This window comes from Choristoneura fumiferana, chromosome 8, assembly GCF_025370935.1.
Source record: "Choristoneura fumiferana chromosome 8, NRCan_CFum_1, whole genome shotgun sequence".
NCBI lineage: Eukaryota > Metazoa > Arthropoda > Insecta > Lepidoptera > Tortricidae > Choristoneura > Choristoneura fumiferana.
The window spans coordinates 3,006,677-3,033,923 of NC_133479.1; the positions used below are offsets into that span (position 1 = coordinate 3,006,677).

General features: G+C 39.0%; 1 protein-coding gene across 3 annotated transcripts in view; it reads right to left on the bottom strand.

Annotated features, from left to right (window-relative positions):
- Positions 1-27,247, bottom strand: part of LOC141430148 (transmembrane protein 64) — a 275,453-nt gene that overhangs the window by 236,913 nt on the left and 11,293 nt on the right. Inside the window, exons 2-4 of one of the 3 annotated variants that reach the window (XR_012451618.1) lie at positions 14,586-14,741; positions 5,988-7,914; positions 496-5,954 (exon numbers count right to left, since the gene is read on the bottom strand). Coding sequence is in view for 1 of the 3 variants with exons in the window: in XM_074090709.1 (XP_073946810.1) it covers positions 7,792-7,914; positions 14,586-14,741 (279 nt within the window). In the remaining 2 variants the exon portion in view is untranslated. Of the gene's footprint in view, positions 1-495; positions 7,915-14,585; positions 14,742-27,247 lie in introns of those variants that run through there. The other 2 variants (XR_012451617.1, XM_074090709.1) reach the window with 2 other exon arrangements.

Consider the following 27,247-nt stretch of genomic DNA (forward strand, 5'->3'; position numbering starts at 1 on the left):
TGAAAAGATATAGATATCATTTTGATCTGTATGTATGTATATACCTAGTCGTGTAAGAAGAACCTCTAATAGAGGTAATGGTTAGTAGGTCCTTACAATACCGGCTATTTTGTGTGTGATTTTTTATAATAATTTGAAAGAAACTTTCATTTTTAATAACGAACTGATAAATAGTACAGTCAGGGCAAAGATATCGACCACGGCCAAAGTTGCAAATTATGTATACACGGCCTTAATGTTAAGTGATAAAAAGTCGTGTATACATATTTTTGTAACTTTGGCCGTGTCGATATGCCCTTGACTGTACTATTAAAAACAAGTTTTATCTTTATAAAACTCACTTCACACTAACTAGCTAGTTTTTATATGTATAAATATCTCTATACAATTAAATCATTAAAATTATTACGGAAAATGTCATTACTTTCCATGTAATACTCACTTACCATCTAGCATATTTCATTATTTTGTAATAAATCTCATTACCTTCTAACGCACTCATTGCCATCCTGTCATATTTCATTTCCATCCGAGCCTTCATTACTTTCCTTCAAAAAAATCTTAAATCATAACCTGTACAATGACGCCTTTACTCATATATTACTCTACGCGGGTATGTGAACCATTTGAAAGTATAAAATTCTCGAAAATCAACAATATTTTGAAAAACAAAAAAATGTCTGTATTTGAACGACTCGCGAGAACGACCCATTAACGCTGTGATTACAATGGTACAGTGCTCCTTTACATTATAAAATAAGTTAAGTATCTTAAAATTCATAATCGCAATCATAAGACTAGTTATTACAGTATAAGGAGTCGATGTAATGTTGTTGCTAGAAATGAAATACAAAAGTATACTCAGTCTTTTAGATTTTAGAAGGAAGAACACAGATTTTTAATCATCAATAAAGTAAATCATCAATAGGACACAAAGTACTGCCAACAGATAGTAAAAAAAAAATATACGAACTACTTTACAGACAATTCTGTATGTACCTAGTGGATAATCTCTAGAACCGCAGAACTGATTATCAAAAAAACCATATTTACTATTCTTGATTAACATAGGCTGATACAATTTGAATCTAAATAGCGGTGAGAGAAGATCCAACCTTAACAGGTTAAATAGCCTTAAAGCTTTAACCTAATTGAGAATTATTTTATATAGCCCAACAATATTATATGATTTGGCAACATTCATGATTAATGTAGTAGAACTATTAATTTAATATTAAGGACACAAAATATATTTGAAAAAATATCAATCTACTCTACACACATTTTGTAGCTGAAAAACTATTTTTATATACAATATTTACATCTTAGCATAGTATTTTGTAAATCAACCTAGTGTATTTGAAAAAGGTTGCATTGGAGCGTTGACTTACATCTATTTGGTTCCTTTATTATCTCTCTGCAAGATAACTTTAATGCTTTTAGCGTTAAGACCCATTTCAATGTTAAAATGTACCAAATCTATGTTTCAGTCAGTCTCCAGATTTGTGCACTCGTCTAATTAATGCGTCACTTATTTTTCCACAAAACGACGTTGTAGCCTAAGGTTAAGAATCTGGAGAGTGGTCGGTAATTATCCAGATTTGTAGGCTTATGATCGTAAAACACACTACAGAATCGTACTTTTGTCTTGTAATAACAATTTTCTAATAAATAGTACACATTTCCTATGTGTGCACTTATCAAAAACGTACATTTTCCCGAAACGGGGAATGGATGAAAAATTTAGAAACGCTTGGTAACTTTTTATATCAATAAATCAATAGGAATAACGTTTCTAATTAACAGAACAAAAATATCAGATTTTTAAGTAGCATCAATTAATTTAAAAAACCGACCAAGAGCGTGCCGGACACGCCTAAAATAGGGTTCCATAGCCATTACGAAAACATTAAGTAATATTTTTCTAAGGATTTCGTATTTTATACGGAATCTTCCAAGTTTAGGTATATTTTATACCTTAGGCTGCTATTTACTCATAAAGTACTAATAATTGTAAAGCAAACTTGGCCGCTATAGTTTTCCTTGAAAGTTTGATATACTTACTAGCATCCTGAATTTTTTCAAATTTTTCTACTCATCGGTTTAGATTTTAGAGGGGGGGGGGGACGACGCTCGATTTTAATGATAATTTGCACTTTAAAGTTGAATATTTCGCAAACACATCACTAAATCGAAAAATCGTCTTAGAAATCCCCTAATGGTTTTCAAAGACCTATCCAACGATACCCCACACTATAGGGTTGGATGTAGGGCGTGCAAAACCGGAAGGTTTTCAAAACCGGTTTTGAATTGCGGTTTTGAGAGCCCAAAACCGGAAACCGGTTTTTTCCCCGGTTTTGGCAATGTTTTTAAATATTTTTTTTATTATGGTAGTAATGGTAGAATTTGAACAATTAAATCATATTCTTAGATAGTTTATATACCCACAATAAAACATAATTATTACAATTACAATATTAGTTTAGATTTATTACAATCTTTCCATTATAATCAGAACATTAAAAAACGTTAAGCATTATTATTTTCAATTACTTTCTTTACTTTAATCTATAATGAAATAACTACCTACCGATTAATTCGTTTAAGTTTGTAGACGTATATCTATTTTAATTGAAAATAATAATGCTTAAAATACGCAGACAGACACATTTTAAGTAGGTTTAAATAAATCGAGGATATTCTGGCAGAACCGGATAAGTGCACAATATTATTTTTTATACGGTTTTGCTAGATAAATAAAGCAGAAAACATTGAGTATGCCTGTATATGTAACTTTAAAAAGAAATTGCACTTATTCTGTTTTTCCAGAATACCCTCGAAATAGGTAAGATTATCGATTACATTTATTTGCACATATCTAAGCCATACCACATATAAGTAATTTTAATGTCATTGGTAGCACTTATAGTACTACTAGCTTTTGCCCGCGGCTTCGCCCGCGTGGTATTCGGTTATCACGCTGTTCCCTCGGGAACTGTGCATTTTTCCGAGATAAAAAATAGCCTATGTCACTCTCAGGCCCATAAACTATCTCTATGCCAAAAATCACGTCGATCCATCGCTCCGTTACGGCGTGAAAGGCGGACAAACACACAAACATACAAACACTCTTTCGCATTTATAATATTAGTATCGATAGGGTTTTGCAATAGTCAGCCCTGTGTATCTTACGCACACATTGACGCGTGTACAGACGTCGTCGTGCCTATGTAGATTCAAGAACGCGTATTTTGTACGGCGTGGCCTGGCCATCCTGTGGTTGCGGGTGCATGCGAGGGTTACGGGCGGAGGTAGGAGTGTAAGTAGTATAGATAGGTTGCGTTCGGATTTCGGATATTATTCGATGACTCAAAATAAAATATTTCTTAGAGCGTTCGAAAAAAGTTGATTTAAATCAAAATACACGTCACCAATAACAGAAAAACCGGAGGTGACTCCGGTTTTGTGTTTCAAAACCGGTTTTGAAAAATCGGTAAATATTGTCCGGTTTCCGGTTTTCAGCAAAACCGGAAAACCGGTTTTGCACGCCCTATGGATGAGAAAAAAAAATCACCCCCACTTTACGTCTATGGGAGGTACCCTAAAAATGTTTTTTTTTTTAACTTTTAATTGTACCATTTTGTCGGCATAGTTTACCTATATATCCGTGCAAAATTATAGCTTTCTAGCATTGATAGTCTCTGAGCAAAGCCGCGGACGGACAGACAGACATGGCGAAACTATAAGGGTTCCGTTTTTGCCATTTTGGCTCCGGAACCCTAAAAATGAAAGAGTTTTCTTTACCGCCAAATTACGTCTCAGTCTGGTCGGTTACGGGTTGTTCCATAGTCCAGAATAAAAAACATTAAAAAAGAATGTATGTTATGTACCTATCTGACTCGATCGTTTTGACAGGTGACACTTTACCGGGCCGAATAATACTGACATGGAAATACCGACCCTGTTTTTCATGTACACGCCCATAGAAACTGACATGAGCTTCTGTTAATTGGAAAGGTTATTCCTATCGATAAAAACAGTTCCAAGGGTTTATAAAATTTTCATCCATTGACCATTCCCCCATTGCACATACTTTCCGGAAATGCAGTTTACCTGAAAACATCACAGATATTTTGAAGAAAACCAAAAAAAGTGGTGAATTTTCATATGGAAAAGTGTTCTGGGAAAATACACATACATAACTTCTTTGAAGACAGCAAGCAACTCTTCCAAAAAAATGCATCTTTTGAGAAAATTTGTGTTGATTAAGTAACACGTTAATTAGACAGAGCACCAATCTGGGGAATGAACGGCTTTTAAGGATTAGAACAATACTATTTATTACTTTTATAAAAACACGAAACTTATGATTAAGGTCCATGTGGTTTTTATTTCTTGACGATATTAGTATCAAACAACGACATCTATGCACCTTACGGCACTAGACTGGCTGTTTGGAACAAAACGCGCGGCGCATCAATCATCAATATTACTTTGACACAACCGCTGTCACGGACGTCATCAGACTATATTGAACTGTTCACAAAACTGCGCTGTGAACTGTTTTTGTGCGCCGTTTTGATGTAAGAAACATGCAGTCTAGTACATTGATGTCAATGGTATCAAAGCACAAAAGTGACATGTCACCTAATTGAATATTCAAATTCAACTGATTGTTATCCTTTATGACGCTAAAATCACATCTTTAGTTATCATCTCATATCTTTGTTCAATCATTTATATGTTAGGTACCATAGTACTACCTACAGAAAGCCTAGCTTTTGTGACTATATAAATTACAAATGAATCATGACTGTCATATTTTCGTCATAGACACATTTTATTATTTTTAAAGAATGCTGACTCATGCACTCGTTTGTTTTCCGAAGAAGAAACTAACTAGGCAATTCAGGGTGACACTCGCTGGCCCGGATAACACCGACATCCCGGTATTATGAATTTAAATTACCTCACCACAATGTGTCAATATTTTTTTTAACAGTCTACATGCTCTCATGTCCTTGGAAAAGTTGAGCTTTTAATCTCACAGCTTTCATACGGAACCAATAATACTGGCTGGCTAAATTATAATAAAACGGGTGACTGAAGAACTAAATCATTCGTAAATTTACTTCATCGATTTGTTTTTTTACGGCGCGGGCTGTTCAGCCAGCCGTTGTTTTTTTTTTAATTATTCGTTGGCCGTGGAAAGTGAACATCGAGACGCCTTGTTAGAGCCCAAACAGTTTACATACCGTCTGAAAGTTTTGGAACGACGCCAGGAACAAAATGGTTAATACTGGATGAAGGAAAACATTGTTTTTAAAAATGGGAAACATTCACGACAACATGTTGATCGACCGGTCTAGTCACACATGTTCATGTAAAATTGAGGCGCCGTAGACAACGCACCATAAAAATATTTTTCTTTTGTTTCGTGTACTTATGCAACCTTCCTAGAGCAATGTTTTAGATCATGTACAGACAAGTGCAAAAATATGTATCTAATCGAACCACACAAAAATATGTTACCACGGCCTTATGGTACATATTTTTGAAGGGTTAGATAAGCTCATATTTTTGCACTCGACTGTACCTAGCTAATAGTCACAATCTTAGGGTGTTGAATCCACATTTACTATTTTAGCGTATCCTATCGCACCGCGTAGCACCGACTAGTGCCACGTAATGATTGTTCGTTTAAATAAAACTAAATATCGTGTGATAAAATTATTGACACCAATTGACCTAGTCCCAAATAAAGCAAAGCTTGTATTATGGATAGGTACAAGGCAACGGAAAAATATTCTTATATAGATGAATACATACTTAAATATATATTAAACGGCCAAGACTTGAGAACAAACATTCTTATTATATGAATAATACGAATGATATAAGTTGACATTTCTACGAACAAATATCTGTCCAGACCGGTAATCGAACCCGGGGACCTCAAGCTTCACAGTCAGGGTTTTACAGGGTACAGGACACGGGTACCTACTAGCTATCCTGTCGTCAAGTTCCGCATCAAGTGCGGGATATCTGACGGATAAACTATTTAAATTAGTCGGTGCTAGTGAGTCTATTTACTGTGTTCAATTTTAAACATAGCCCTTTCTTGTAAATTTTGAAGCGTAAATAATACTAGTACATTCGCACCTGTGAGTGCCTTAACAGGTGAAATATCACTAGATGGCGCTAGTATCGTAAGGTCCGTTTGACGTTACGGTCTTGCTTGTGATTGGCTCATTTAGTTATTCAACCAATCACAAACGTGACGCAAAGCTGTCAAACGAACCTCACGACATCCTCATTTAGGCACTTGTCCCACCGCCGACGATGAGCGAGAAGCGAGTAACTAGAAACGAGTGGGCGAGAAGCTAGCGTAATTTTGTCGCTCGGCTGTAAGCGAATGTTCGAATGCGACGGGCGATTGCTAGCTCCACTCGATCGGGGCGGCCGGCAAGCTAACATCGCTGAGCTAGTTTTATAGCTCAGCGAATTTTATAGCTCTTGTCGCTGCGACGAAAGAGGTGAGAGCGAGTTCTCGCCGACAGTGTGAATAGCCAGCGATCAACTATTAATATATGTGTCTCTTTTACTAACACAGATATTTATATTTTAGAAAATAGTCGATAGCCAATCGTTTCCTCGTCGGGCGGTGAGACAACTGCCTTAACTGTGATTTTACTAACGTAGCCTGAGTTCAGTTTCCAAGCCATAAAAGTTTCAAAGGAAATCTAACATGACATCACGTTTATATAATCCCGTGTAACCAAACTTCTATTCGTACTCGACAAGTTCAACAAAATAAAAAGTCTTAAAAACAAAACACTACCAGTTTATCTAGCCCAGAAATCCCCAAAATTTTTTTTTCTTCATAGACCACTTTTAAACTTTTACTGTTTTCGGTGGACCTCATGCTGCTACATTTATATACACGGTTTCCTCTATTTCTATCATATTGGACCTCTGGCCTCCTGTGGACCCCCTTGGGGTCTACCTGGACCACTGATCTAGCCAGTGGTTCAGTAACCAAAGAACCTTGCAATCTTCGTTTCTGAGTCTGGGCATCAAATTTAATATACTTCACACGCCGACACTGTCACATATATCTCATCTAAATAAGAATGCAATGCAATGGTCAGTTAACGATACCCCTTCGAGACGAACATCGAAACTAGCAACCAAAGAACCACCAAAATTCGCGTTCATATGAAGTCCCTTAGCCTAGAGGTTCCCAAACATCTTCAGTTTGCGGCGCAATTACAGTCTTAGTATTTCCGATTTCGTCACGGCGCACTTACAGCTAGGGAGACTATCTAGTTTAAATAAGCAAAGATGATTTTCACCAGATTAGTAACAGGAGCCCCAGAGCCAGAGCGCCATAGGGCGTCGCGGCGCACATTCTGAGACCCTCTGCCTAAGAGCTGGTTCACTTTTCGGATGTCGGGCCCGGATTTTATACGGATGTTCCAGAGGAAGACCATTTCATATGAAGCTATTCACACTTGCCAGACAGGTTTTTTCTATAGAAATGACTGACATCCGACACCCGACAAGTGGGAACGGCTCTAAATCTAACTTCACAAGCCGATTTAACCTTAACCATAATAAACAGTGGTCAGATTCACGCTGCTACATGACGAGTATCACAAACCGCGATATCCTCGTGTCCATTGTCCCTTAGTCTAATATCACAGGGCGTCACACATAGGTCTCCTGGGAGCCTGGGGGCCGGTCCTAGCTGCAGCTGTCTACGCTCTCGGTGGAGCCCCGCGCCGTGGGCTAGCTGATGGAGGAACTGCTCGAGGACGTGTCCCGGCCCAGTTCCGCGGCCATTATCGCGATCGTCAGCTCTTTGCGCGCCTTCTGGACCACCCACACCATCAGCGTGATGCCGATCAGTATCTGGAAACAGTAATTTTGGTTGTTAAATAGGTTTCCGTTAAAAAAACACAAATATAATAAAAAATTAAAATTAAAACTAATTCCTAGCTTTAGCTTAAATGCAAAATTATTGTGTAAGACTGCTTGTTTCCAAAAAAAAATTGCATTGAAAATTTTTGTTTTGGCTCATCAGTCAAACATCTGGTAGCGTGGTAAACGACTGTTGCTCTGAGGATGAAATCTGGTTGAGTTTGAAAAGTTCTGGAAAGTATTCTGTTTTTTTCTGACATACCGCTTAGCTATTTCAGAATTCACACTGCTCTAAATACGCAGCTCAAAGCAGCTCGCATAAATAAAACTACCCTGGCATTCAAAGTCTAAATAAAAAATAAAAGAACCATCTTCACGTTACTCAGCTGGTTAAAGTACATATTGACGAGAGATAAAGTATCTGCCTAACCTAACCCATAATACAACAATATGACACGATAACGCAGATAGCAGATAAACATATCGTTTTAGAAGTGTCAATATACATATAGTTAGCTATATTTGATTACTGACCTCGAATTTAGGAGATAGCTATATGCGATAAGCTTCATGGAAACAGGTAACCGCGAATATTTTAACTAGAAAATAAACTTTTTCTATTGATTTGAATTCATGGAAACAGGTAGGTAACTGCGAATATTTTAACTAGAAAATAAACTTATTCTATTGATTTGAATTTTTTTTTTTTACAAACTCAGGAAATCGAACCAAAGGAGAGAGCATCCATAATAGAGTAAAGACTGTCCACGATAAAATCCGGGCATGCCTGATCTGGTGTATCTTTGTAATGAATGCTAATTTTCAAGCAGCACTTTTTTGTAATAGTCAGTGGTTATGAAACTACATAATAAAATACAATCACAATTAAATGTTAGAGCGTCTGTGAGTTTTAGCTTTATGTATTTCACTGTGCCTAAATTGCTCTGTACAGCGTTTTTTGATAATCTTCACTCGTTTTCAACTTCAATGCCACAATTGTATTTATATTTTCACACGCTGTTTTACGCTCATTAGAATGTTATATTTCAAAAAAAAAACATGATATTACTGTTTTCTACTTCGGGGTGCCGGGAAAACTTTCTAATCCAAGCAACAAAAGTAGTTTTTATAAGGGGTTTTCTGTCAAAAAGGAAAATTTACCAAAGTTAAAACACTTCCAAACTACCTGAATCTGAAGTCAATTCGAAAAATATTAGATGTCGTGAAAAGACAATGTTAAGCTATAAAGTGGATTGTTCAATTTTAAAAAAATATAAAAACTTTACATAAAAACCTAGAAAAGGCCGTCAGAAGACGCTGTACAAAATAATTTAGGCACAGTCTAATATATAAAGCTAATACTCATGGACGCCCTAACTTTTTATTATGATTATATTTTTATTATGATTATATTTTTATTATCTAGTTTCATAACCACTTATTACTTAAAAAAAGTGCTGCTTGAAAATTAGCATTCATTACAAAGATACACCAGATCAGGCATGCCCGGATTTTATCGTGGACAGTCTTTAAGTACCTGAAGGTGTAGAAATAAAATATCGGCGCTCGCTACTTTCTGCATTTTTTTTTAAATGTTTTCTTACCTCAGAACTCCGTCATTTATGAACCGATTTAAAAAAATGTTTTCGTTCGTCTAGGAATGCTTTCAATTAGGTCCCATAAGCACCAAATCAGGATCTGATGATTGGATCCTAGGAAAATCGAGGGAACTCTTCAAATATTGTAGGAACGCCTATGGTAATTTCGATATATTTAGGAGTAACTCGTGCATTTGCTCTTGAAAATCATCATTTGGTGAAGTGGAACTGATGATGAAGACCAAATTTGACCAATGGAGCGACTACTCAATAACAAGTACTTCACGGGTTGAATTTCAATTACTTTAACGCAGTTGCTACGCTATTTAAGCTCATCGTAATTCATATGGTGAAATGGAACGGGTGATGTGATGAAGCACCAGGACTCCTCAATAATGAACGTCTCTGCATCGGAAAAAGTCATTAAACTATTTAACTTATTCATTTAAACAAATAAAAATGTGTTCAATTTCAGTAAACACGTGAAAAAAATAGTGATAAACAAAAAAAATATAATTTTTATTTGAGAAATTGACACATTTTTATTATAGCTTTCGTTATTTTTTACTTTTTTTTTTTTTGATCTAAATGAATGCTCCTCTTATCCACTCAAAGGTTGACTGATAGAGATCCCTTAAAGGGATGAGTTCGCCTTTGAATATGTATCCCAACAAGGCCTCAACGTTTGTCAATTGTGTTTATTTATTTACTTAAATAAATAAAATAAATATCACGGGACAATTCACACCAATTGACCTAGTCCCAATGTAAGCTTAGCAAAGCTTGTGTTATGGGTACTAAGCAACGGATAAATATAATTATATAGATAAATACATATTAAACACCCAAGACCCGAGAACAAACATTCGTATTTTTCATACAAATATTTGCCCTCACACGGGAATCGAACCCGGGACCTCAAGCTTCGTAGTCATTTTTTCTAACCACTAGGCCATCTGGTCGTCAACCGTACTTATATACAATAAAGAGTTTACATACATACATACATATATTTACGAAACCGACAACTTTAATATTGACAGGTATCGAGTGAAGTTGTCAGCAGATCCAATTAAAATAATATTTGAAACGCAAACTTCACCTTTTCTAGATAAAATCCGCAGTCAGTCAAAAGGTCATTGAAAGACTCAGTGATAAATACCTACGTTATCTTAGCATAAACAAGATTTCCATAAGCTGTTTTTAGCAGCCGACTGAATTGATATTACTTCTGAGAGAAGATTACCATGACGTGAATAACTTAACCAGCTTTGCTAAGTTAAAAAAACCCCGAAATTATCATTCCAAAGTTCAATATCTCAAAAACGGCCGAACCAATTTTATTCCCACTAATATTAAAAATGCGAAAGTTTGTAAGTCTGTTTGTTTGTTACTCCATCACGTCTAAACCGCTGAACCGATTTAAATAAAATTTGGTAGGTATACAGATAGTTTGAGTCTCGGGGAGGGACATAGGATAGTTTTACCAGCTAGAGTCCGTGACGCCTATTTTCTTTTGGGTAGCATTGAAAATAATTGAAATATATATTTAGTTCCTCTTCCATAACAATGAACTAAAAGAATTTCTTCGCTCACCCGCGACCTGATTGGTTTGGTTTTGATATGGATCTCCGCAAAGTAACGCCTGCAGGGCTACTACGAGGCACTTGTCCCACCGCCGACGATGAGCGAGAAGCGAGTAGAGCGAGTAACTAGAACGAGTTTCGAGCAGCGAGAAGCGAGTGTAGTTTTTGTCGCTCGGCTGTAAGCGAGTGTTCGCGTGCGACGGGCGATTACTCGCTCCACTAGACTCGCTCATGCGGGGCGGCCGCCAAGCTGACATCGCTGAGCGAGTATCTATAGCTGAGCGAGTTTTATAGCTCTTGTCGCTGCGACAAAAGTTGTAAGAGCGAGTTCTCGCGACAGTGTGAACAGCCAGCGATCAACTAAAATATATGTCTCTTTTACTTACACAGGATCTTATATCTTCTGTTCGTTCTTGAGCGAAAAAATAGTCGATAGCCAATCGTTTCCTCGCCGGCGGTGAGACAAGTGCCCGAAACTCGAAGTTCGTATCGTACCGTCCCTCTCGCTCTCGTATTAAATAGTATAAGTGTCAGAGGGACCGCACGACACGAACTTCGGGTTTCCAGTTACGTAGTAGCCCTGCTGATTCAATAAATTACATCTTTCATAAGTTTTAACTGCGTAGGAATTAACCCTTACCGCGACCTAACACATGCGGAGTTCTCCTTGGCTTTGCATATTACCACACAATAACCACTTGACACGAACGAAAGTTCAAGGTTCTAACATAATCAACGTCACGTAGCAACCATCACTTTCGCACACCTGCCATGGTTAGCTGAGTTGGAAAGGGAGGACTGCTATGTCACATCCGATACAGCGGAAATTGGTAAATTGGCAATAAGAGGGGAAATTGCTGCGGCGAAGCGTATACAAAACGGCACGAAAGTAGAACCCAAAATCATATTACTCTCTTGCTCACATTTGTCTCAAACGAGCGAGAGGGATATATGATTTTAGGTTCTATTTCCGTGCCGTCTACTATAACTATAACGTGGAGATTCTTGCGACAACAGGATGATAGTAAAAGGGGAAAGGCACGAAATCTTTTTTAGTGTATAAGATCTAAGATACAATAGTTTAACGTTAAGGCCGTTCCCGTACCCAAGTGCATTCAAGAGCAAATGCACAACTTACTTCTAAATATATCGAAATTACCATAGGTGTCCCTAAAATATTTGAAGAGTTCCCTCGATTTCCTTAGGATCCCATCATAAGATCCTAATTTGGTGCTTATGGGACCTAATTGAAAAAAATCCTAGACGAACGAAAAAAACATTTTTTCAAATCGGTTTATAAATGACGGAGTTCTGAGGTAACAAACAAAAAAAATACAACCCAATTGATAACCTCTTTTTTTAAGTCGGTTAAAAATGAATCATAGTATTATATTGTTTACCTACGAGGGATTAATTAAAAAAAAAAAAGAATAATATTTTTAAAGACTGCATTTGATTACAATTTACTGCTTACAAGCAATAAATAAAACAATAATGCCAATAGACGTGTCTGTCAAATTGAAAGTTCGAATTTAGCGACATATTCATTTGATAGGAACTTGTTTAAAAATTGTTAGACCACTTATTTGGCTGATGGTACCTATATTTAACATAGGGTAGTGTGGTGTAGTGTAATATGATTATTTAAAGGTCTCAAAGTGAAGTAATTAGCAACTATCAATATTATTATTTATTTATAATTAGGTAGACAGTTCATTTTCTTTCATCCAAATCAGTTGAGCAGTTTTTTTCGTGATGCAGTAACAAACATCGAAGCATTCACATTTATAATTAGTAGAAGCGTATTAGTAGAAGAGCACAATAAATGTATCAACTGCGGGGTCACCACAGGTTTACAATCAAGCAGTGTGTCCTTGTCGTCACTATTCTGCTCTCATTCACTCATTGACAGTTGTCGCAATGTCTTGTCCTAATTTGCCGACATTATCCAATTACAATGGCCTATTGGCATGCTCTTTTATGGCACGTATTGGAAAAGTTTTTTAACCGACTTCCAAAAAAGGAGGATGTTATTATCTATCATATCAATCAATTCGGTTGTATTTATGAACTGATTTGTTTTTTTTTCTTTGATATGGTTAGGGAACTATTTCTGATATCAAACCACTCTGTAATATAAATACCAGTATGTATCAGTGCAGCCTATGTAATAAATATACTATGTTTTGAGAAGTCATTAAGAATACATTTCAGTACAGAACGTATCATTCTTAATGACTTCTCAGTAATTTAATTCACGACAGTCTAATCTTTTTAATACTGCGAATCATTTTACTATGTTGTAATTATACAACATGCTAAAAATAAAAAATATAGGCGTGTGATCTAAATAGTACGCGTGGCGGGACCTGAGCGTTCGTCTCGCGAACCCCCCGGGGCAGCGCTGCGACGCCCCGGAGCGTCAGAACTCAGAACGCCTTCATCGGGGACCTCCCTCGAAGAACCATTATACATAGCCAAGTGGTTCAACATATGGCCTCTCTTTCAAGCAGAGGGTTTCGGCTACAAACCCAGGCAGGCAAGTTTGAGTTTTTGGAATCACCACGAGATTTACGGTGAAGGAAAACTTTGTAAGGCAACCTACATGCATATACCTGCGAACCACTTCAGTGGTGTGTGTGAAGTACCCAATACACACTGGGATCGCGTGGGTAAAAGCTAAAGCCCCCTCATTATGAGGAGGCCAGGACCCAGCATGCAGGATCGTATATAGGCCAAGATGATGCCACGCGCTCATTTGTCCCCTCATCATGTCAGCCGAAAGACGTCCACTGCTGGACATAGGCCTCCCCCAAGGCTCTCCACTCAGACCGGTCTCGTGCTTTCCGCATCCACCGCGATCCCGCGATCTTAACCAGGTCGTCGCTCCATCTTGTTGGAGGCCTACCGACAGCTCGTCTCCCGGTCCGCGGACGCCATTCGAGAACCTTTTGACCCCATCGGCCATCAGTCCTGCGAGCAATGTGCCCCGCCCATTGCCACTTCAGTTTCGCAATTCTTCGGGCTATGTCGGTTCCTGATTCATTTGTCCCCTATCTTAAGAAAAACCGGCTAAGTGCCAAATGGGCTAGCGCGTATCAAGGGATTTGATTGCGTTGACTTATAAGTTCGATTTTTTGCTGTTAGTAAGGAGTAGCAGACCCGAGTATTTGATATTAATTTCGCAACCCCACCCCACGCGTTGCTAAGAAACAATATCTTGACACACGGCACAGACAACAAAGAGGTCTTGGGGTTTTCTGTTTTTGCTGACTGAGGCACGGAACTAAAACTGCGTCAAGTCTGCAAAATGTCTCACTTGGAAGAAACGCGATGTAGCCGGTGACGTGAGACTCGTGCAGCACGTCGTGCATGGAGCGCAGAGTGGAGCCGAGGTACACGTTGATCAGCTGGGCAGGGAACAGCCCCCACTCGCAGCCGTCGCTCACCTACAATTTACACTAAGCACACTGCTCACTTGGAAGGCGAACACGATGTAGCCGGTGACGTGAGACTCGTGCAGCACGTCGTGCATGGAGCGCAGAGTGGAGCCGAGGTACACGTTGATTAGCTGGGCAGGGAACAGCCCCAGCATGGTCGCCAAGTGATAGCCGCAGCCGCGGACGTCGCTCACCTAGAACAATTTATTCAATTGGGTTGTCTATTCAATTTATTGAACCAGGCGTTACCTCATAATTCTAGAGTCAGAGCCCGCGGCAGCCAGACCATTCTTATAGTAAGTATGCTTGTAGAAGGCTATATATATATAGTTCTAACGCAAGTAAGAACGAACCCCAACTCTGAAATTTGGATAATGAGCGCTTTGGAAAAAATCAGGATTGTTGTAATTTATAAATTTTATTATTTGTTTTCATACTTACCCTGAGCCCTACTTTTAAGCAAAATGTACGCAGTGTGGGGTCAGATTATATTGGTCATCGACATTTACAGACAGACACAAAAAATCAAGATTTTCAGACTTTTCTAGTTGGTTGTGTTATACCAACTTCATACCAAATTTCAAGATTCTGAGTTCACGGGAAGTACCATGTAGGTTTTGATTCCCTTGCGAGTTTCGAAAACTTGCGGGCCGGCCGTTTAGCTGCATCTTTTGATTGCGTTGGCTTAGAAGTTTGATTTTTTCACAGCTGCAAGGGACAGTAAACCATTTAATATAAATTTCAGCTTGATACCACCACGCGTTCCCGAGAAAAAGGGTCTTGACAGACAGACAGACGGACAAAAAGTGATCCTATAAGGGTTCCGTTTTTTCCTTTTGAGGTACGGAACCCTAAAAAATTACATATCTTCTTTGTGACGTATATGGAAATCATGATAATTAACTGACAGCTAACTGCTAAGCTAACTCATTCATTAGTTCCGAATTTGGGGGTAATTTGCCCCGAGCGGGGTAAAATAGTAGTTCGTCAGGGTCGGGGGTGAAAAATAAGACGTCATCAGCCATAATAGGCACAAACGCGACGGAAACGTCTTGTTTTTAAAAACCTGTTTATAAAAGAGATGAATGAGATAATTTCCCAAAGTCACCACACCACGAGTTAAGTGATAGGCGCGGAGACGAGCGGAGTGGAGAGGAGACGTGTAAGGATCGACCAATAATGAGGCGGAGACGAGATGTGCATTCAACTAATATGATTGGTCGACCCCTACACGTCTCCTCTTCACGCACGGGCCCGCGTGGGAACTATGGTCCAAGCCCTCTCATTTTAAGAGGAGACTTGCCCAGCAGTGGGACGTATAGGCCCAGATGTGATGTAGTTTAGATTTGGATGAAAATACAAGTACAATCAAGAAAAAGTAAAGCATGGTTTTTTTAAAATATAAATATAGCGTTAACAGCAATCGACGATAACGAACGAGCAGGGTAGGTACGTTAATAAGGTGTATTATTTTTAAAGCCTACAATTGTGCTTGGCACGCCATCACGCGAACCTAGCTTGTTTGTTGGTTATATATAAGTATGCAGAAAGTACTAAAGCGCAAGCTGAACTATTATAGAAATATTATAAGAGCTAACTTAGTTTTATTTTTGTTTCATTCCATAAGAACGTTACTATTCGTACCTGTACTTAATAAACCTACTTAAGTAAGAGCCCTACACGGCGTCAAGTTCTGCAGGGAAACGCGAAACTCGAAATTCGTGTCGTGCGGTCCTTCTGACACTTATACTATTTATACGAGAGCGAGAGAGATGGTACGATACGAACTTCGAGTTACGAGTTTCGTAGTAGCCCTGCTGTAGGTTCTACTAACTATCGGAGCCTGTAAAACCGGATAGTATATTCACGTGGCCGCCCGGTTTTATAAGATCCTGTTTTTGACGCGTCCCCGCCCCCCTCCGACTCGCCGGATCTACTTTTTGCAGGATTCTTGATCCAAACTTGTGTGAATGCAAGTATTGAAATACTGTTGCCACTAAATCGGACCCGGCATTTTAACGAAGGACCGGACCGATTTGTAGTCGCAAAATCGGATGACACATTTTGTAGGATCCGTTTTATTGCCGGATTCTGCAAACGTATGCTTGTGTGAACGCGTGCATTGAAGTACTGTTGCCACTAAATCTGATCCTACAATAAACAGTTCCTTTCCTACAAAGAATCGGATGTCGCAATCTGTGGAAGTCGCCGTGAACGAGCTCTAACTAAATTAGAAAGTTGAACCCCTACATTGTCATTTCAAAGTTCAATATCTCAAAAGCAAATCATCCATTCACCATTCATCCATTCGTTATTTTCTCAAAGGGCGGGCGGGCAACGCATCCGTAACTAAGTTATGGATTTCCATGGGCGGCGGTGATTGCTTGCCATCAGATGACCAGCCTGCTCGTTTTCTTCCTATCATATATAAAAAAAACGGCCGAGCCGATTTGAATGAAACATAGCTAGGAGCCGCCGCAAAGAAACTCGTTTTCACATTAAAAAAACTGCACCGAATTCGGTCCGTCCGTTTGAGAACTACGACGCCACAAACAGCTATTGACATCAAACTTGTTACACCCGTCTTTTTGCGTCGGGAGTTAAAAGACGATACTTACTGACTCACTGACAGACAGACGGCTGGAGCCAGTCTTTGCTGTTGTTTAGGAAACTTTTAAAATTGACTTTGTGCCTGGCTCTTTTTGCATAACATTACAAAATACGTTTACTAGGACCAAAATAGTCTCAATTAAAATAATGCCCCTGATCTCAAATCATAGCCATCAAAAGTATAAAACAAACAATATATACACAATGTTGAAATTATTAAAATAACCTACCTAACTGACTTTATAGTTAATGTCGAGTTAGTACATTTATAGCATAGTACCAATTACCTAGTATGAGTAGGTTAGGTAAAAATAAAAATTAATTGCCGCATGTATGATTGATCAATGATCATCATCAACAATCATAATATCATTAGATCATTACATGAGTACCCGACTGTTTTGGCAGTTTTTTTCGTGTGTCATATTGTCAGGAGGTACATACGGCAAAAAGTTACGCAAAAAAAAAAGTTTTGAAAAAATCTGCAATCGGGGGTGGTGGCCAGTGGTTTGACCTTGGCCTCTCAAGCAGACGATCGTGGCTTCAAATACGGGCGTGCACTTCTGATTTTTCAAGATTCACGTGCGTAATTAAATTACATTTTGTAATTTACCACGAGATACTCGTACAGCGGAGGAAATCATATTGTGTGATGTTTCCAATCCGCACTGAGCCCGCGTGGGAACTATGGCCCAAACCCTCTCATCCTGGGAGGAGGCCTTTGCCCTGCAATGGGACGTATATAGACTGCAATGATGATGGAACCGGGCTGAACCGGTCGTTAAGTAGTACACATACGCTTTTAAGGCAATACGCTAGTTGTTTATTGGGTTTTTACAAGTTTATTTTTACTTGTCCTGTTTATTGGATCAGATCTTGCAAGTTTGTTTTGGCCCAATTTCAGTGGTTGGATTGACTGTCTGGCATAGTTATGTGTCCGGTACCAAACAATACTCGTAATCAGGTAGTGAAATTCTGGTGGTCTGGCTGGGACGGAAATCATCAACGGTTAATGAAATCAAATGTAATTTGGCACGGAAATGTAGTTTGGTTGACAATGCAAGTAGTAGGTACAGTAAGCAAAAAAAATGCATTTTTTTTTAACAAACATTGCTTTTACTTTTTCTCCCTTAAGAGACAAACCTACTAAAACTGTGACAATATGAGAACGGCACATCAAGTTTTAGGTCCACAACAAAAGCTAGTAGGTATCCTAGATCCACAGCCCAGTTAATATACTATCCTTAATCGGCCCTGATTGATGCAGAGACCAGCCAGACATCGTCAGACAAACATACACGCCGTAATCTTGTTAGCATATATCCGCTATCAGATGCAGATGCGGACTTTGAGTCATAAAACGTAACAAGGTTGTAGAACTAAACACGACTGTTAAACCGTGATATATATTTTAATACAGCGTGTTCTTCTTGATTTCCGTTAACTTCGACAGACGGCACAGTTCATTGATAAAAACTACGTGGTAATTAACTTTTTGGCCAAATTGTTTTTTTTTTTACGAAAAATATTATTTTTTCGTACCTTACATGATATAACTTTAAAGTCATTAGGGCTGGCAAGGCAAACGCATCCGGTTGTTGGCCCTATGAGAAAAGAGAGACTCGTTTTTATAAGGACTCTTATTTAGAAACGTTGCTATAGCAGCAGCGAGCTATGTATATACTAATTAGAAATCTAATCTCGATTAAAATCTATAAACACGCTGGCACGAAGAAATTGCATTTCACGCGATTCGACTTACTATAGAATTCGTTACAAATAAAAGAAAAAATAAACAGTTCGCAGCTGATGACCGTGAAAATAAAGCGGTGGTATCTAACGAGTGGCGAATCGAGTCGTAATCGCACGAAACTGCGATAAAACTGCGAAACCAATCAGAATGGTGTAGTAAGTATTGGAACGTTTCTTCCTTTTATCGCCTTCAATCTGAGTTTTTTGGTGTGGTCTGGTAGAGCCTGTAGCCGCTTGCTGGCTGCAGTACGAATGGGCCGGCTCGACCGGGTTATTACCACACTCCCACAGAGTACCGGCAGTACCGGGGTGAAATAGTAGTTTTGCTACTGCAGGGCGACTACGAAACTCGAAGTTCGTGCCGTGCGGTCCCTCTGACACTTATACTATTTAATACGAGAGCGAGAGGGACGGTACGATACGAACTTCGAGTTTCGTAGTAGCCCTGCTGTGTTTAAGCAACCTGAGATATGTGTGCATAGGAGAAATTGTGTCTAGACTCCTGTCCAGCGGTGGTGTAGGGGTTATAGCACGCAGCACGGATTGCTGAGGACCTGGGTTCGATTCCCAGCTCTGGTCTCTTTTTCTGGTTTTTCTGTGCATCCATGTCTCAGTTTGTATTTTCGATATACTGTGTTTCGTACGGTAAGTGGGAGTTCCGGAGGCCCAACTCCCCTCCCCCTTTAGCCACCCTTTTAGGCCGGCAACGCACGCACAGTCCTAATAATGCTGTAGGTGTCCATGGGCAGCGGTGATCACTTACCATCAGGTGACCCGCATGCTCGTTTGAAAAAAAAAAGTCAGAAATTATTGCCCTTGGCACCCTTGCACTACTACAATATATTTATTTTATTGAAGCAAGCTCTAATAAGCCTGACCATGAAAGTAGGAGTTGGACGGTTACAGTCCAGAAAAAACTTGCTGAAATGTGATTGAGTGGGCAGTCTGGTTGCTTGTTGACGCATAGGAGATTTAATAATTCCCAGGTCTGATGATTCTAATCGTGAACTTGATAATTCTGCTATTCATTCGTTAGTTCACACACAATTTTTTTGTTCTTTGCAAGCCAGTGGCGACATTTGAGAAGATGACTTGGAGACGACTTTGAAACCCTCATTAAAAAAAACAAATGTAAAGTCTTATAAAAAAATAATATGTCGGTGAAAACATCATCTTTTTGGCAGATATTTGTAGCAAATCTTACAAAAGTTTCAGATAAACCGACAATATATAAATATGCCAACATCGCCACGGAATTTGCCACTATCACGTCGTATCTGTCAAGAGAGACTAAGATTAAAGGGATGTTATGTAAAGTTTACGTAGCAACAGTCACAGAATAAGTAATAGTATTTTCATAATCATAATCATGTTTATTTGCGAAAAAATGGTACAGTAAGGTGTTACATTTCGATTAGTTTTATCGAAATGGATTTGGATTTTTTACAGTAGGTACCCTTGTCTGTGACAGGATTTGTCAACAGACGGGACACCGTCAACGTGCCGGGTTTTGGTTGGTGCCGTCCGAAAAGATGACCGTTGGGCCGAAAAGTTCTCAAATGGAGACTGCAGATCCTCAAGCGCCGCGTCGGACGTCCATGGAGGTCTATGGGGGGAGGCCTATGTCCAACACGAACGTCCTACGACTGATATGGCTAATGATGATGGGTCTCCGTCTTCACAATTTTCCATAGCACACACATAGATTGATGTAAAATGAAATCATCCGACGTCTTAAGCATGCCCAGCCTAACTTCCATGATATCAACGTCGTCAAATCTTCCTCATGTTAGTTCGAGCCAGTTCGAGGTTCCTAAAAGTCTAGAAAATACATCTCTCTATCGGCGACTTCCTAATCTCCCAAAGTAAACCTCGCATGCAAGTGACGTAACTGACTAAACTATAACGTAACAGAACATAAACGTAAATTAACCTTGGTTGTTTATGTATGACACGATGTGTACAGAGCGCGGGATCTTCAAAACATCCTGAAATGACAGCGTGACTAAAAAATTTACGTGAGGCATTGAAAATACGAGAGCTTATGGATCATGCGCTGTTGAAATAAGATGCAACTGTTATTCCAACAGGTAAATGTACAAATGTTTCGCTAAAATATGAATAAATGTGACTGGTTAGTTGGATCGAGGCGTGAAGAAAGCGAACTTGGGACGACCGAGTGGACTTAGACTAGTTGGTCCTCCCAGGTACCGCTGTAGGACCTTTTGGATCTCGGGGTCGAAGGCTGGCAAGAGCTGGCCCAAGGTCGTAAAGCATGGCGTAGGCGTGTGGAGGCCAAGACCCACTCCGAGTCACTGCGCCCTGATATTAAGTACGGTTAGTTTTAGTTTGGAGCTACGGCATTGTCATAGAAAATATATAATATATAGGCCACAAAAAACAGATAGTCATTGGAACCGGTTTGATTATTACCAGAGAAACTAAAGTGTGTTAAAAAGTCGATGTTTTGCATTTATCAACTGGACCTTTTAAAATTACTCTGAAATACTTTTATTATTCGTGTTATTTGCGGCAATCATCGAACCAGTTTATTTCCGAGCTCGCTCGAAGCATCGATCCCATCAATTTACGTCCTACACAGGACAAAAATACAGTCGAAACTTTTCACAAAATTTAACGGCAATACTTCTCAACGATATCGAGTTTAGACCTCGTGAGTTTTCAGAAATAGCGTGTAAAAAGTTGGATGTTATTGATGATTTTTAAGTGCCCAAAGCAATGGACAAATTTGCTTCAAGAACACGATTTACGAGTATGCTTGTTTATATATTGGCTCCACGTCTGTTTATTGTATACCTAGCCTATGTAATGTATACGAGACGTAGGTATACACATAGAAATCCACGTTAGGTTGACTTGACCGCGAAAATGAGTACCTAGCTACAGGTGAATGTAAAGTGTGAACTTATGTACTACAAACTTTTATTCCGATTACTGGTACAGTCAAGGACTTTAATTCATGAGCCACCATGAAAACTGTTCAAAGGAAAAGTCATTACGATTTTCATTGTTAATTAATGGGATGTCACTATGACGTATATACTGTGAAATGGTGGCTCATGATTCATTAATTAAAGTCCTAGACCGTACAACATTTTTGAGTGGTTTGAATATATATGTATACACAGATATTTTTGCACTTGATTGTAAATAATAAATAATTGATAACAAGTCGGTTTGCGTAGGTCATTTATACTATGAGCGATATCTCAAAGGTCTCGGAGCAAAAAAATACAAAATACATCAAACCAGGAACGATAGTAATAAAGAGTTATATTAAACGTACTTAACATCACACGTTATTTTTTATTCGACTGGATGAAAAACGAGCAAGTGGGTCTCCTGATGGTAAGAGATCACCACCGTCCATAAACATCTGCAACACCAGGGGTATTGCAAATGCGTTGCCAACCTAGAGGCCTAAGATGGGATACCTCAAGTGCAAGTAATTTCACCGGCTGTCTTACTCTCCACACCGAAACACAACAGTACAAGCACTGCTTGCTGCTTCACGGCAGGATTAGCGAGCAAGATGATGGTAGCAATCCGGGCAGACCTTGCACAAGGTCCTACCACCTGCACACATCGCGGTGGTGATGAAAAAGTGAGTACGATGAAACACTACACGACAAATAATAGATCTAAAGCGGTATCAACTCAAAATAATACGTACACGTACACCATTTTCATTAAATTTCTGAAAGGCTAAATTAACCTCCTGCGGCCCACCATACAACAAAATATGACATCGAAATTTAAAACTTAATGTCTCATAGATAGTTGTTTTTTTTTGTAAATTTGAATGATACAGAGAAAATGACACTATTCCTTTTTCAAAAGATATGTTCTATTGCTAACAATATGTACTAGTATTATCACTTTGAACCCCAGGGGGTTAAAATGCTGTATTATTTTGAAGATGGCCTTTCAATCTAGATATGCGATATTAGTATGAATTTTATACGTCAATGTGAACGGCGACGACCACAGGACTAAAAGAAGTAACAAGAGTAAGTAATAGAAAAGTGACACAAGCGAAAGCGCGCGGTGTCTAACTATATAGCTGAACAGCCAACGTTTTTTATATCCCTGCTCATTCTTCGAAGCGCCAGTAGAGTCAGCTCAAAAAATGGGATAGACATTGTAGAGATCGTACTTAAACAAGGATTACACTACACTGGTAAATTTTCGAAGGAAATGCCAAGGGAAAAAAAACCATTCCTAATGTTCATAGTTCCGTAAGAGAGTATGAACGTATGAGTGCGTATGTCGAAGGTTGGAGAGTTAATCTAGAAACAAAATGACTGAACACAGGGTCAGTGACATTTTATGACACTCAGACGTTGAATCGTAAGGAACAAATTTAAGATTGAATCAACGGATAAGGCGCCGGCAGCGGTTAATGACCGAAAATATCCACAACAGACAATAGACGATTCGAGCTATTCATGGCACTTTACAATTTGTCACGGCTACTGCCTACAAGTAGTAGGTCAATCTAAATTGTCTAACCGCTTACAGGTTACATTATCAGGGACAAAGATGCCTATAATGCAGCGCAACTCGAAATTCGTTCGTTCGGTCCCTCTGACACTTGTACTATTTAATACGAGAGCAAGAGGGACGATACGACACGAACTTAAATCGAGTTTCGAGTTTCGTAGTAGCCCTGCAGGTACGATTGGGCTGTAACTGTAACCAGTTCAATGCAAGCCGGATGCAGAGGCGTTGTCTGCCTAACATTTCGGTTAAATGCAGACATTTCCAACCAGAATTGATTATTTCATCATACTCACCTAATGGCTTTTTGACCGCGATTCCTACTGGGACAACGCCATTTTCTGGTAAAAAGTGTGCAAAATTTAATGTAATTTTTCGCGCGTTGGTACTCCATCCAATCCACATCGAATCACTAGTACGAATGATTAGATCGCTAAATGACTAAATCTTAGTATGACTGAATCGTAACATGAATACATCGCGTAGCTCCGTTTACGACGATGAGCGAAGCGAGGAGTTTAGAAAGATCATACAGTTTGCGAGACTGCTGCAGAATTGGCCGGCGAAGCGCCAGGAACAATAATTTTCGTAATCTTCCAACGAACTTATCGCTTCAGCAATGAACACCAAATGCACGAAAAAACAAATAGGTACGAAACACCTAACAACTGACAAGCGATCATTTATTGGTACCTACATTAAGATATTTTAGGTTTGACTACATTATAGTCTATATAAACCGTATATTGTAAACCTAAAAAAGTAATAAAATATTTTTATATTTTCATATATATTATTACAGGCAAGGCAACACCCTCGATTCGGGGGTGTCCCGAAAAGCCGTGGTGGCCTAGTGGTTTGACCTACGGGCTCTCAAGCAGAGGATCGTGGTTTCAGCCCCGGCTCGCACTTGAGTGTTTCGAAATTAATGTGCGAAATTACATTTGAAATTACCCACGAGCTTTACGGGGTAAACATCGTGAGGAAACCTGCACAAATCTGCGAAGCAATTCAACCCAGATTTTATTTCTAACTCAAGAGGACCATGTCATTGTTACATGTAAACTTGATTTATTTTCCTTCCTTGTATGCTACCAAACTCTGTGCATGAACGTCTTTGAATATTAGTAACAAAATAAAAATCATCCATCAACAAGGAAGGAAACAGTTTACCTCCAGTTGGATCAAGACGCATTTAGGACATAAACGTGTTATTGTAAATACTGATTTAAATTGCAAAATGGCTGCTTCCAACAACTCTTTACAAGATATTGAGGAGCCAAAAGATAAATACGACTTCATATTAGTGCCGCTGTTGTCTTGTGGAATTATGTTGTCTATCCTGACAATCATCTTCGGACTAGTATCGTGGACATTTATACCAAAGTGGCGGCAGTTCCGGCACCACGTCTTCCTCTGCTTACTGCTAACCAATGTTCTCAACTGGATCCTCTCTCCAATAAGCGACATGTGGCCTCTCGTACAACCATTAATAACTATATACATCATGATGGCATTCGTTAATTGGTTAGTGGTTATAACGGTGATGTTCTTCGTCGAATTTGTGAAAGTTTTTACGACTGTAAACACAATTCAACATAATTACTTACACGCCAACATGTTTGGCTGGATCCTGCCTCTGGTGACAGTGATACTGGACTTTTTTTATGACGGTGTTGTTGTAGTTATCGTGATATTAATCCAGCTTATTGTTAATACTATATTGTACATTAGAGTGTTATTTGCTTTGTGTAAGCCATCTCGGACCCCAGAGGCGGGGCAGAGTTGGGGGAAAAAAATTATATTGTCAACGTTCACTTTTGTCGCAACGGGGCTGTTTATGTTCATACCTTTTTTCGTAATGACAGTATTCGATAGAGACATTAATATGTTGTGTCTTTCGCTTACGATTTATGCCATAAATATATTCTTTTTGATGTTGAAGTCTCATAGAGAGCTATGGGCTGAGCGGTGGCGTAGGGTGATGATCAATAGGATATAACTCTACGATAGCGACACTGTACTGTATATCCGCTCCTATTAATAAATAATGAAATTTATATGACGGATGTAACCATAATAAAAGTATATTGTCTTTTTTTTGTATTAGTGTTATTTTATTTAGGATTATGAATTTATTTGAGCATTCTTTAGACAGCTGACTGAACGAAAGTTTAAAATGTTCTTATATGAACAATGAAATGTTCTGTGTTCTTGTATTTTGAAAATAAAATAATCGGTGACGTGTGCTGTGTGCTCATCGAATATGATGAATGAATCGAATTTAATTTAGACAACCCAGCCAAACAAAATCAAACAGCCTTTTATGAAAATAATGAAATAATTAATTTATAAAGATTATTATACGTAGCGTAGCGAAGGGCTATTTCGAGTAGTCCTTACTCCTTTCCCTTTGATTCGCAATACGGACATGTAGGAAAAAAATTCCATAGTCCACACCACAACTCCACACTGACCACATTCCCAGAAGTTCGCAGTGTTCGCACCAGCGGCAATAGAAGCTTCCGACTGTGATATTTTCCCATTTTTACGCAGTGCGAAAGCCCGTAGCGAAAGGGTCAATATCCTTGACCTTCGCCATGCTTTATAGCAAGGATATATCCTATTGGAACCACGCAACGCGTGCAATCACGCGTCGTCCGATCTTATCGGTCCAGGCGCGCGCCAAACACGAGCAGTTATTGAAAAACATCCGCCCGTTCAGTTACTGCAAAAGAAACAACTTGTATTGTAAATGGTTCACGCTGAACGTCTGCCTCTCTGAGCTCTGTATGAGGATTATTTACTTTTTCTAGCTTCGTTCAGCAGATTTCTATATTGGTGGATTTATTCCTCGCGCCTCGTAGCTGTACCATTTCTGTGGAAGGTTAAAAGTGTGGAAGGTTAGCCGTCGACGGATACGTCGTAGAGGATTCAACGTCAACACTTTGAAATCTAAAGAATTATTGAAGAATCTTTACTTTGATGAAAAATCTGAAGACGGAAACAAGCCAAAGTAGCGACAGAGCCCGCGGAAGCGGTCAGCGAAATGCCAGAATCATGTTTTGTAAAATTGTTAATCATTATATCATAAAACATGAAAATATGTAAAATTCGAAATATTTACAAATGGGTATATTTCAAAGTCCTTGACCGCACGAATGGGAACCTGTAGAAATGGAAAACCTACCAAAGTAAGGATAAATGGGAATTCGTCTCAGTCTCGCCCTTTACGTGACAAATTAGTAAGGGGTTAAAGCTACTTTTGAGCTTGTCTGTAGCTACCTAGCAACTTATACTATTACTGAAACAGAGAGCTAAAACAAGACTATCTGATTCAGAATCAGACATTTTTAATTTGAATGCTGGCCTTTTTCCACAAAGAAAAAGTAGGATAACCCGGGATGTCTGGAATGACACATTGGCTGCTTATTCCTATATCCGAATGGAATCTGGATTTTTATACGGGCAAAATGCCAACAGCTAAGCGCGAGTTGCATCAAATTTACTGTAACGATACCTAACTGATGTCAAACCAGCCGTCAAATCGGGTTTGATGTTAACACAGCACAGCAACGCAAGCTTATGTATTCTATGTATATCTTGACAAGTTTGGACGTGACAGTCGGAGAACCCTGTTGCAGTCGACATTTGCCGCACTTATCAAAACAAATCTTAATAGGGCAGCAGAGGCTCCCTGCGACAGGGTTATCTTCAGCGTCTAGACACAAATTTTTGCGCGAGTGTTCTTCAAAACAGAATTGTAAATTAAGTAGGACCGCTGCGCTGCGCCCGAGTGCAACGCACACCCTGCATC